General features: G+C 39.9%; 2 protein-coding genes across 5 annotated transcripts in view; one reads left to right on the top strand and one right to left on the bottom strand.

Annotated features, from left to right (window-relative positions):
* Positions 1-4,757, bottom strand: part of ZC3H4 (zinc finger CCCH-type containing 4) — an 80,086-nt gene extending 75,329 nt beyond the window's left edge. For 2 of the 4 annotated variants that reach the window (XM_029619937.1, XM_029619939.1), the window contains exon 1: positions 4,113-4,756. In XM_029619937.1, the coding sequence (XP_029475797.1) occupies positions 4,113-4,195 (83 nt within the window). In that variant the 5' untranslated portion in view covers positions 4,196-4,756. Of the gene's footprint in view, positions 1-4,112 lie in introns of all 4 variants that reach the window. The other 2 variants (XM_029619936.1, XM_029619940.1) reach the window with 2 other exon arrangements.
* SAE1 (SUMO1 activating enzyme subunit 1) overlaps positions 1-12,008 on the top strand; it is a 179,364-nt gene that overhangs the window by 97,600 nt on the left and 69,756 nt on the right. The window lies entirely within an intron of this gene.

Below are 12,008 nucleotides of genomic sequence, written 5' to 3'. Positions count from 1 at the left end.
GAAACTCCTTAACTTCTCCACCTCTTGCATAGAATAAAATGATATGCACCTAACAAAGAACTCATTCTGACTGGCAGTGGGGAGTTACTGCTCTATAAGTCCTGGAGAAAAGCAGAAATCTTTGGTTTTGAGAACTTTACATTGGACCAACAAAAAAGATGTTGGTCCAATAAAATGTACCTCAGCCAAACATAGATTTCAGGCCAAACAAGAACCAAATTTACCCAACTGAAGTGCTTGCATGAGCACTCACAGATCTGAAACTCCTATTTCTAAATAAGGGGTCCAGCCCAACAACCATGGAAGTGTAGCGGAAATGCCTGGTCATGCTATGGACCGCTCCCATAACTGAGAAAATGCATGATAAAAGAGCATGTCTTAAGAGTACACCTTTAACTAAATAAGCCCTGCTGCTTCAAAACGTTCAAAAATTTTGTATGAGTTTCACAGTAGTGGGAAAATGCTTCCTAACTGTGGAGAGCCAATTAGCTCAATTTCCTCCTAAATATGAACGAACTATTATCATGAGAGGATTCAACAACTGGCCTCATAGTTCTACTTCAAGAATTATTTTAACATAGCTAATCCAACTTAAAATGCCTTTGTGTGGATGTTTAGAGCTATATGATACCTCAAATTATTTTTCTCTGTCCTTTAGGAGTTCATGAAGAGCCCAAATGCTTTTTTCCCCTGCACCTAGCTCTCCACATCAAGCTGTATTCCCAATTAGGGTCCTGGTGAAAGCCATGAACCTTTGACCAGGTCATATGCTGGTACACAACCAGCTTTTGGACAATTGAGATGAAATACCTTCCTTTTCCTCTGCTTTTGCTGTTTATGCTGAATTTGTGCTTGCGTTGTATGGTTGACAGTTTCTGATGTTAAACCTTGATCTGTCTGAGCTCTTTAATGGTGGGGCCATAGCAGAAAAAAAGCAGAAAAACAAAACACAAAACTGGACTTGGAAGCAAAACCATGAATATGGTCTACTGCAGGAGTAAGCAATTCTGGTCCCTGAGTGCCACAACAGGTCTGGTTTTAAGGATATCCATAAGGAATATGCATGAAATATATTTGCATTATTATGGAGACAGTGAATGCAATATATATCTTATGCATTGTCATTGTGGATATCCTAAAAATTAGATCTTGGGGCAGCATATAAGGATCAGAATTGCCTACACTTGTTTTAGTGTTTTGGTCTAAATAGATCAAGAAAGAACAAGGACTATATAGCGATTAAGTATTAAAACTTGGAGATGGGATTTCCTGAGCACAAATGAAAATATAGATATCGACAAACCCACACTAAAGGCTGAGAGCAACTGGAAACAGCTCCCCAACAACTTGTAAGCCTATAAGTTCTTGCTCATGTTAAGTATACATGACTAATACTGGTATGGAAGCTACAAGATCATTCATTTCCAGTTTGAAGAAAGCTATTTGTGACCTAGAAATCCAGGCCCCAGACCTTGACAATGTAATGTTCTAATTCTGAATTGCACAGCCCCTTGACCTACTGAGAAACTGACTAGTTTTTATCAATAAATTGAAATATCCAAATAAAATCCAAGGTCAACAACCTATCCCATTAGCCAATACCAACAGCATTACTCAATCCACATTCTAGAAGTCACACTACATGGGGGATTCTAACAAAGAAAGAAAAAGTAGATCTTACAAAAATGTTCATATTTTCTTGAAAGGAGGGATGATGATTTTATCATGTTTCACTCCAGACAACTAACATTGTGAACCAGAGAGGTCAGAGTGTGAGAGCTGAAAACAAAACCTCACTTTTCATGACAAAGTCTATAGACAAAGAAAGCAAACTGGGCCTACTAATTTTCAAGTAATTAAAAAATTAGATGAGCTACAAAGGTAGATAGCATATATAATTTACTTATTCAATTTAAGAAACAAAAATGCCACACTTTGACATCTATATATGCTGCATCTCTGCAACGTCTATAAAATGCTGTGTCGATACTATATTGATCATCCAAGTGCATACATACATCCTTAAAAATGATCCAATTACTGATGAATCCTTAAAATTAAAAAAAAAAAAAAAAAGATTTGCCACAGACAGGTTTCACATTCATACCCTTTTTTCATGACAAATGAAGAAACGCAGATTTCTTTTTTTTTCCTGAACAGAACAGCCACTAGAAAGCATTTAATGCACAGCCTAGAAACTATACAAATGGGACACTAATTACATGCTGCTGTTTAACATGAATTAAGTAAAATGAGGAGTCTCTGAAGCAAACAAAGTAACCAAACTCTCAAGATAATATGCACCAATTATTGGAATGTGTGTTTACTCTGTACAATATGGTGGAGTTTTGTTCACCCAACCATGTGGGAGATCATGTTAAGCGTGGCACAGGAGGCTAACAAATGATCAAGATGTTACCTGGGGTCAGATATTGGGAGTGGGAGGATAGGCAGAGAAGATGCAACTAAGAAAAGTTCATATCAGTTCACCCTAATATCTGCGCTATTAAAAAAATGTAGCTGCAGCTTCAAAATACTGATTTCAAGAGATGTTTAATTTACACATATTACTTTTTGATTGCTATGATCTTTACAGTTATAGACTAAAGAAATGTTACTGGGTTTTAAATTATTTAAATTAATACCAGAAAAAGTAATAAAAGTCCTAATTTCACCAACAATCTACTTGAGCACTGCATCAAACAAATTTGGTTTTAAAGTACTGGATTCCCAGTGTTTGCCAGAATAAAAAATATTTGACTGTAAAATCCATTACAATTATTTACTTTAAACCCCCAATACACCTATACACACTGTTAGCTTTTGAACTATGTTTTTTTTTCAGTCTTTCAAGGATTTTTGATGGTACTTGAAATTTAAAAAACCTACATAAATAGCAATCTACAATCCTTCAACTTACTGGCCTATATAGCTTTTGGTTGTCTTAATGGTAGCTAATTTAGGTAAGGTTCTATTAACAAAAAATGTCAAGAGGGGAAAACCCATTTCACTTAGCAAATTTCTGTATTCACTCATGCAATCAATTATATTTTATCCATACAATTTAAAAAAAATGAGATAACCAATCAACTATTTTAGAGCCTAAATGATGTTGCTGAGGCTGAATTTTTTTTTAATTATCAAGACAAATTATATCATTAAAAAGTGGTTAACTGGGAAACTTGCAATACTTTTTCCCTGTGTAATGCAGGTCAGTCTGACACAATAGCAGGCAAAAAAATAGTCACATGAACTAGAAAATAAACGATTTCCCTGCCATGCTTATTCATTCAATCTAATATGTTACATTTAGCAAAAAAAAAATATATATATAGATAGATAGATATATAAAATTGCAATTAAGAAACAGTTAACTGTAAAGCAGCTAAAATCACATCCTTGGTGTTTTCAAAGTACCAAAAGGTCCAAGGGAGCCCCATTTTCACATATAATTTTTTAAATTAAAAAAAAAAGTAATAAATGTAATTATATCTAACAGGACTGTAGGGAGGGGCATAAAAGGGTTATTTAAAAAAAAAAAAAAGAATTAAAAACAGAGGCGGTTCAAAGGTCAGCCTGACAACGCACATTTCCCCTCCTCCCTCCCCTCAATCACCACCACCTCCACCCTCCCCCACCTCGTCCCTTTCGGGAAAATCCCACATCTTTACAGGTAAAATTTGTATTCAGTAATTTAGCGACTGGGCACAAAATCCGACTGATCACCCTCCAACCTGTCCCCCAATAACAAAATTCAAGTTAAGAAAAGGAACCCAGACTCGGCATGCATGTGAAATCCTTTAAAAGGCCCTTCGTTATGGCGTCTGACTTTAAAAAAAAAAAGGATATATTCCCTCACAGAAAATGATAAACGTAAGGATATTATTTTGCTCTCACGCCTTATATTTTCCTTTTAGATTCCTTGAATACGTGGCGACTTCGGGTTTTTATTTTTACCTTGTTGGTTTTCTAGTACAGTATTTACAAAAATTACCGACCAATTTTATGGGGAGATTTTCATTTGTTACGAGAAGCAAAAAAATAAAAATAAGAGAGAAAGAAAGATTTAACAAGAGAGAAGAATAAAGAGAGATTTGTTCAGGTTACTCGACCTTTCGTCAGGGAGGAAGTTGTTGTTGTGTTCATGGTTTGATGTTGGGGAGGACAGAAGGACATTCGTGCTTTCCACAGCCATTTTCCTCACATTTAAGAAAAAAAAGTTACACTCCAGTCAGGAAAAACAAAAAAATAAAAAACAATCGAATGATGACCAAAAAAAAAAAATAACGAAAAAAATGTTAAGTCGCTTTTACCAATTCAAACCTCGGTTGGCGGTGGTGACTTTTTTGTTGTTGATGTTGGTTTTGTATTTTTTTTTTTTTGGGAAGACGTTGAGAAAATTTGTGGGGATATTTTTTGGTCACTGTATAAACTTTTTCCAGTCCTTGGGGGGTTTAAGGAGATTTTGTTGGCTTTTTGTGTTTTTTGTTTTGTTTTTTTTTAAAGGGAGGAAGGAGTAAGGATAAAATATCAGATTATCTATATAAAAAAGGATAATTTTGCAGCTCGAGAGAAGAAGAAGAAGAGGCAAACCCCGCGCTTTTCCTTGCCGCAGTCAATAATTCACATAAAATGGCGGCCGCCGCTCTCTGAGGCGGGGACGGAAAGGGGGGAGGGGTGGGCCCGGAAGGCGCCAACGTCACAACGGGCCGCGATTGTCCGGCAGTCAGGAGACGTTGAAGGCCGGTTACGTCAGCCTCGGCCTTTTCCGGAACTCGCTTACCACCGTACCACCCTCAATCCGCTGTCCCTCATTGGTCGGAGGATATAATGTCACCTTCGGCTGTTTCCGGCTAAGAAAGAGAAGGCGGGAGAAGCGGGGGTAATGCGTCGCCGAAGGTGACGGCAACCTCGGGCTGCTCCGGAAACTGGGCCTCTCTCCGCATTGGTTGTAATGCTAGCTTGGGGCGGGTCCTGCAGAGTACTTTCGATGATGGTTGCCGGAAGTGATGTTATCTTCGGGCATTTCCGGAAAATGGTTTATGCGCATGTATTTAAGTTGTCTGCACTAGTTGAATTATTAGTGTTACTGTACTACCTATTTCTTTGTTACTCGATCTATGTAGTGCTGTAGAAACACAAATAAGAGATAGTCCAGCGCCATAAAGTTTATAATCTAGTCCTGACAAATAAGATTTTCTGGTAGAAGAAAATGGCAAAAATTCCTACAATATATCATGCTGCAAATGATTCCATCAAGTACCCATAGACACAAGATTAAACATCGCGCAGAAAAGATCAAGGCGACACCGCCGGGAGTGAATGGTTTTCGAAAAAAAGATCACTGCACCAAGATATTTAAAGTAAAATGTAAAACAATCCAAGAACATAAGATTTTACAGTTAAAATGGACAAGACACTTTAGTATTGACCTTGCAACAAGACATTTCTTATCTCATGAGCAAACAAATTATACTGTTACCTAATCACCCGTTCTTTTTCTTTTTTTTTTCTTTCCGTTTTTCTAGGCCTCTGAGATGAGCTACTAGATTAGCTGGCTGGAAGGCAAGGGCTGTTGGGAGTAGGTTGTCGCTAGCTGGACAAACCATTATTTATTTTACTTTATGTTATGTGTTTTGATTATGTTTCGTAAATATTATGTATAGTTAGTTCCTCGCTGAGAATTGTAGATCAGTAGGTTATACATTGTATAAATAATTAAGAATAAACTTACACAGGCACAAAAGTATACATCACAAAAAAAATGATAAAAAGATGTGAGGAAGTAGTTTAAAATCAAATATTGTTTTTGAATTGGTGCCAATATAAGAGTTCCAAAGATCAAGTTTAAAATGTTAAGAACATAAGAAAATGCCATTCTGGGTCAGACCAAGGGTCCATCAAGCCCAGCATCCTGTTTCCAACAGTGGTCAATCCAGGCCATAAGAACCTGGCAAGTACCCAAAAACTAAGTCTATTCCATGTTACCATTGCTAATGGCAGTGGCTATTCTCTAAGTGAACTTAATAGCAGGTAATGGACTTCTCCAAGAACTTATCCAATCCTTTTTTAAACACAGCTATACTAACTGCACTAACCACATCCTCTGGCAACAAATTCCAGAGTTTAATTGTGCGTTGAGTAAAAAAGAACTTTCTCCGATTAGTTTTAAATGTGCCCCATGCTAACTTCATGGAGTGCCCCCTAGTCTTTCTATTATCCGAAAGAGTAAATAACCGATTCACATCTACCCGTTCTAGACCTCTCATGATTATAAACATCTCTATCATATTCCCCATCAGCCGCCTCTTCTCCAAGCTGAAAAGTCCTAACCTCTTTAGTCTTTCCTCATAGGGGAGCTGTTCCATTCCCCTTATCATTTTGGTAGCCCTTCTCTGTACCTTCTCCATCGCAATTATATCTTTTTTGAGATGCGGCGACCAGAATTGTACACAGTATTCAAGGTGCGGTCTCACCGTGGAGCGATACAGAGGTATTATGATATTTTCCGTTTTATTCACCATTCCCTTTCTAATAATTCCCAACATTCTGTTTGCTTTTTTGACTGCCGCAGCACACTGAACCAACTATTTCAATGTGTTATCCACTATGATGCCTAGATCTCTTTCTTGGGTTGTAGCACCTAATATGGAACCCAACATTGTGTAATTATAGCATGGGTTATTTATTAATTTGATGCTGACATTATCACTGTATTGGCTATAAAATTTCAAACATTAAAGTCCCTGGACATGGCCATGCCAGTCGGCTTCTTCAGGAGGGACCCAACTAAGATATTGTAGAACAGCTTCTAGCCGAGTGATATACAAAGAAAGGCAAGGTAATGCTGTATCAGTGATCTTAGGATACTAAAAAGTAAGTTCAGAACAATCCAGGAATGTAAGACATTTGAAGTTAAAATGATCAAACACTGGAACTCATATAAAAAGAACTTAGCAGGGACATGAGTTTTTTAGCTCACAAGCAGAAATAATTGTACTGCCTCTCTGTTACTTTCTTATCACTCTTCTCACATCAAAACCCCCCTTCTCAACATATACACACACCTTTGCCTTCCCCTTCACACTACCATTGCAATGTATTTTATTATTCACTTGTATTTTCTGTCAGTATCATCTGTTACTTTGACCTGCTTATTCTGGTTGGACGAGGGGAGTGTTAACTAGGGGATGTGTATAGAAATTTTTATTTTGCTTTTTTTCTTTTAATTAATTTTTCATTTTGTTTCTTTATTTTGTTTGTTAGAAAGGAAGTAAACACTATAGCAAAAAGTGAAAACCAAAAGGAAAGGTCCCTCCCCACCAAAAAACTCCAGAGCCAGCATTTAAAAATTAACCCCTGGCCTTCCCTTATCCCCAGCCTTATGGACACCATCCTTGGGGTACCGAAGGAAAGGAGCATGAGCAATCCCAGTCACTCCTGCCCGCTGAATCCGCTTCCAAAAATGGTTCTGGCCAGCACCATTGTTTTGTAGGGCTTATGGTCAGACAACAAAATGTTGCTGACCTCGGGCCAATTGGTGCCATTTTGAAATGGACCCAATGGGAATTGCTCCTGCCCCTTCTTGATTACTGGAACCTCACAGATGGAGTAGATGGTGTGGGGTAGGTTTGCTATAGGGGAAGGCCCTTGTGGGAAGGGTATTGTAAATTTTAGTCGGCAGGGCTTGGAGGATTTTAATTTCCAAATTGAAAATAAACAAAAAACCCTGAATTTTGGTGAAATTTCTTTTTGTTTGTTTTGCTTTAAAACAAAATGAAACAAATTTTTTTGTTATGTTTTCATTTCAGTAGAAAACAAATGGGAAAAGAAAAAAACCATAATGTTAATTCTAGACAGCTAGTCCAAAAATCTGTTGAGTTCAATGGAAAGGCATTGTCTTATATATTTTGCTTTGTTGGTTAATCTCTATTTCTGTGCATTCAAGTGGACTAACAGTGCAACCAAACTAATTTATCCATGTATTCTATTGATATCTACACCAACCTCTACCACTCTATGTAAAACTTAACAGCTTTAGAATGCATTACTGTCAACCCCCTCCCCAAAGATTCAAGTGCTAACCTTGAGTCCCTTGAACTCACCTCTCCTAAACAGATTGAACGAATCCTCCAAAAGGCTAAACCCGCCACACATTCATCCGATACAATCCCCACTAAGACTCTTCTTTCCATCCCTGCCACCATTTCAAAACTCCTGACTGACATAATAAACTGCTCTCTCTCACATGGCAAAGTACCCGACCCCCTTAAACATGCAGTAGTCAAACCCCTTCTAAAAAAACCTAACCTCAACCCCAGTATCCCAGCTATCGCCCTATTTCTAATTTGCCTTTCATAGCAAAAATGAGAAAATAGTCAATATCCAGCTTACCGAATTCCTTGAAGAGCACAACACCCTTCACCCGGCTCAATTTGGTTTTCGTAAAGCCCGTAACACTGAAAGCCTCCTTCTTACCCTTTCTGACACTATACTCAAGGGATTGGACTACGGTCAATCATACATACTGGCCCTACTTGACATATCTGCTGCCTTTGACACCGTCAATCATACCATACTCCTCACCCGCCTTGCTGAAATCGGTGCCACTGGTTCTGCGTTGCAATGGTTCTCTTCTTATCTCAACAACAGAAATTACACCGTAAAAATAGCCAATTGCGAATCATCCCACATTCTCCTCACACAGGGCGTCCCGCAGGGCTCCTCCCTCTCTTCCACGCTCTTCAATATCTATCTCCTTTCCCTCTGCTATCTCCTCTCTGATCTTGGCCTAAAGTTCTTCATGTATGCTGACGACATCCAAGTCCTCATCCCGCTTCAAGAATCCCTCCCCAAAACATTACAATTTTGGGATGCTTGCCTTATTTCAATCAACACCCTCCTCTCAAACCTACATCTTGCTTTAAATGTAACAAAAATGGAGCTCCTCACAATCTCCAATCCCCCAGCTCGCTGGCTCCCTGCCTTAAGCAACACCAACCCTCCACTCAACGCATTCACCTGCAATGTGAGAGATCTCGGTGTCTATCTTGAACAACATTTAAATTTCAAATCTCACATCCACAATACCATAAAAACAGGTTTTTTCAAATTGCACATCCTAAAGAAACTTAAACCCCTGCTATATACCCTAGACCTCTGCACAGTCCTACAGGCAACTATCTTAACTAAACTGAACTACTGCAATTCTTTATTTCTGGGTCTCCCTCTCTCTACTATCAAACCTCTCCAACTATTACAGAATGCCATGGCCAGAATTCTCACAAACACACGTAAATCTGATCACATTATCCCTATCCTAAAAGACCTCCACTGGTTACCCATAGCCTCCCGCATAAAAATACAAAACACTCACCATTTTCCACAGTCTATTGTACAATCAAAATCACACTTGGCTCGAGAATGCACCACTTTTCCTATCGTCAACCCGCCCCTCCAGATCCAACCTTGCTGGAACTCTATACACCCCCTCCCTAAAAACTGCTCACCACACCTCAACCAGAGAAAGGGCTTTCTCCGTTGCCGGCCCTTCCCTATGGAACACCCTGCCCATGGCCCTCTGTCTAGAACCTAACCTGTCTAAATTTAAAAAAGGGCTCAAAACCTGGCTCTTTACATTAGCATATCCAGATGTTGACCAAACGTAGCTTGCACTCTAACCCTTTAGCCCACTCACTCTCCCCATCTCCTATCTGCCTCTCCTCTTTCTCCCCATTCTTCCCCCCAAGCAAAGACTCCAAAATACAGTGTTTCTTCCCCCAAGCAAAGACTCCTAAATACTGTGTTATAAGTTCCCCTCCTCCACTCTAAGCTTATCCTACCCAGTCCCTCCCCCCCCCTCCCCCTTTCACTGCCATCAATGGTCTGGTACCTATCAACCCACCTGTACATATGTCTATTGTTAATTTATATTCTTCGAATGTTCCTATCAAATTTCTCTCTTTCCCTATCTTTCCCTCTCTTTTTCTCTCTTTCCCTATCTTTTCCCTATCCTCAATGCCCATTTTTGACTTTACCTCCACCGTAGAAATACAAACCATACTCAAAAAGCTCAAACCCTCTTCCCACCCTGAAGACCTTATACCCTCCAAAGCACTTCTGACCATACCCAATACAATAGTTAAAGCCGTAGCAGATATCATCAACTGCTCGATTGCACACGGATCTGTCCCAGATGCACTCAAACACGCAGTGGTCAGACCCCTCCTTAAGAAACCCTCGCTTGATCCCAAAGATCCTGCCAATTTCCATCCAATCTCCAACCTCCCCTTCATTGCCAAGCTATTGGAAAGAGTTGTTAACTCCCAACTCATGATCTATCTAGAAGACCATCTGATCCTCCACCCATCACAATTTGGTTTCAGGAAACACTTCAACACTGAATCCCTTCTGCTCTCCCTCTCAGACCACCTCCTCCGGGGCATGGGTCAAGGACACAGCTACCTCCTTGCCCTCCTTGACATTTCATCAGACTTCGACACTATTAGCCACCACCATCTACTAACACGCCTTGAGCACATTGGCATCTCTGACCTAGCTCTCTCCTGGTTTAAATCCTTCCTCTCAAACAGAAAGTTCTCCGTTAAAATCGGGAACTCCACATCCACTCCACAACCCCTCCAGCAGGGAGTCCCCCAAGGCTCATCTCTCTCGTCCACCCTCTTCAACATTTACATCACCCCCCTCTGCCAACTCCTCTCTGATCTCAATCTCAAGTTCTACCTTTACGCCGATGATGTTCAGATCATCATCCCCATCCAGAACTCCATCTCCGACGCACTAGAACATTGGGAGAAATGCCTCACAGCTATCAACTCCCTGCTCACTAACCTCCACCTCGCCCTCAATACGAACAAAACTGAACTTCTACTCATCTCCCCTCACGCTTCCCCCTCCCCTCTGCCATCTGATAACACCAAATACCACCTCCTCTCAACACAACCATTTGTGAGGGACCTTGGAGTTCTCCTTGACCACCAGCTAAGCATGAAGAACTACATAAATTCCATTCTCAAAGCCTGTTTTTTCAAACTTAACGTACTTAAAAAACTCAGACCCCTTCTACACACCCAAGACTTCCGTACAGTTATCCAGGCCACCATATCATCCAAATTAGACTACTGTAATGCTCTACTCCTAGGGCTCCCTCACTCTTCCATCAAACCATTACAAATGTTACAACATGCTACAGCGAGACTCATTGCAAACTCTCGTAAATACGACCACATCACACCCATCCTTAGAGACCTACACTGGCTCCCCATAGCCTCTCGTATTATCTACAAAACCCTCACTATAATGCATAAAGCAATTTACACCCACAACTCCAACTGGCTAGACCTCCCTTCCACAGCCACCCAGTCCAATCGACCGACTAGAACAACCAAAAAAGGCGCCCTTGTTGTGCCCTCCCTGAAAACAGCCCATCTCTCCTCTACACGTGACCGCGCACTCTCCATAGCAGGTCCTACTCATTGGAACACACTGCCACCTGATATACGCCTTGAACCATGTATGAACAACTTCAAAAAGAAATTGAAAACATGGTTGTTCAAACAAGCCTACCCAGAATAAAAAGCTTACACCGTTTCCAATAAAAATAGACCACCTTGCGTCTACTCTCTCTTCCTCATACTGAGGAATCATATTTTGTTATCCTCTTCCTCATACTGAGGAACCATATTTTGTTATCCTCTCTCCTCTTCACTCCGAGGATCCACGTTAATGTTACTGTTACTTCTCTTCTATTCTATTTCTTGTTACCCTCCTCCCAGTTTTGATTCCCCTGTTAAAATGTAATTTCCAAACTAAACTAGTTTTTGATGTAAACCGGCATGATGTCCACGACTAATGCCGGTATATAAAAACGTTTAAATAAATAAATAAATAAAAATCCTTCCTACCGCTGTCCTCTCTCCTCTTTCATTGCTGCTCCCCCTTCCCTATCCCTGTTTATTGTATTTCATTCTCTTGTTAATTTGTTACAG

Source organism: Rhinatrema bivittatum, chromosome 11 (genome assembly GCF_901001135.1).
Source record: "Rhinatrema bivittatum chromosome 11, aRhiBiv1.1, whole genome shotgun sequence".
Classification (NCBI taxonomy): domain Eukaryota; kingdom Metazoa; phylum Chordata; class Amphibia; order Gymnophiona; family Rhinatrematidae; genus Rhinatrema; species Rhinatrema bivittatum.
The sequence above is the reverse complement of the archived record's forward strand: the minus strand, read 5'-3'. Positions and strand labels throughout refer to the sequence as shown.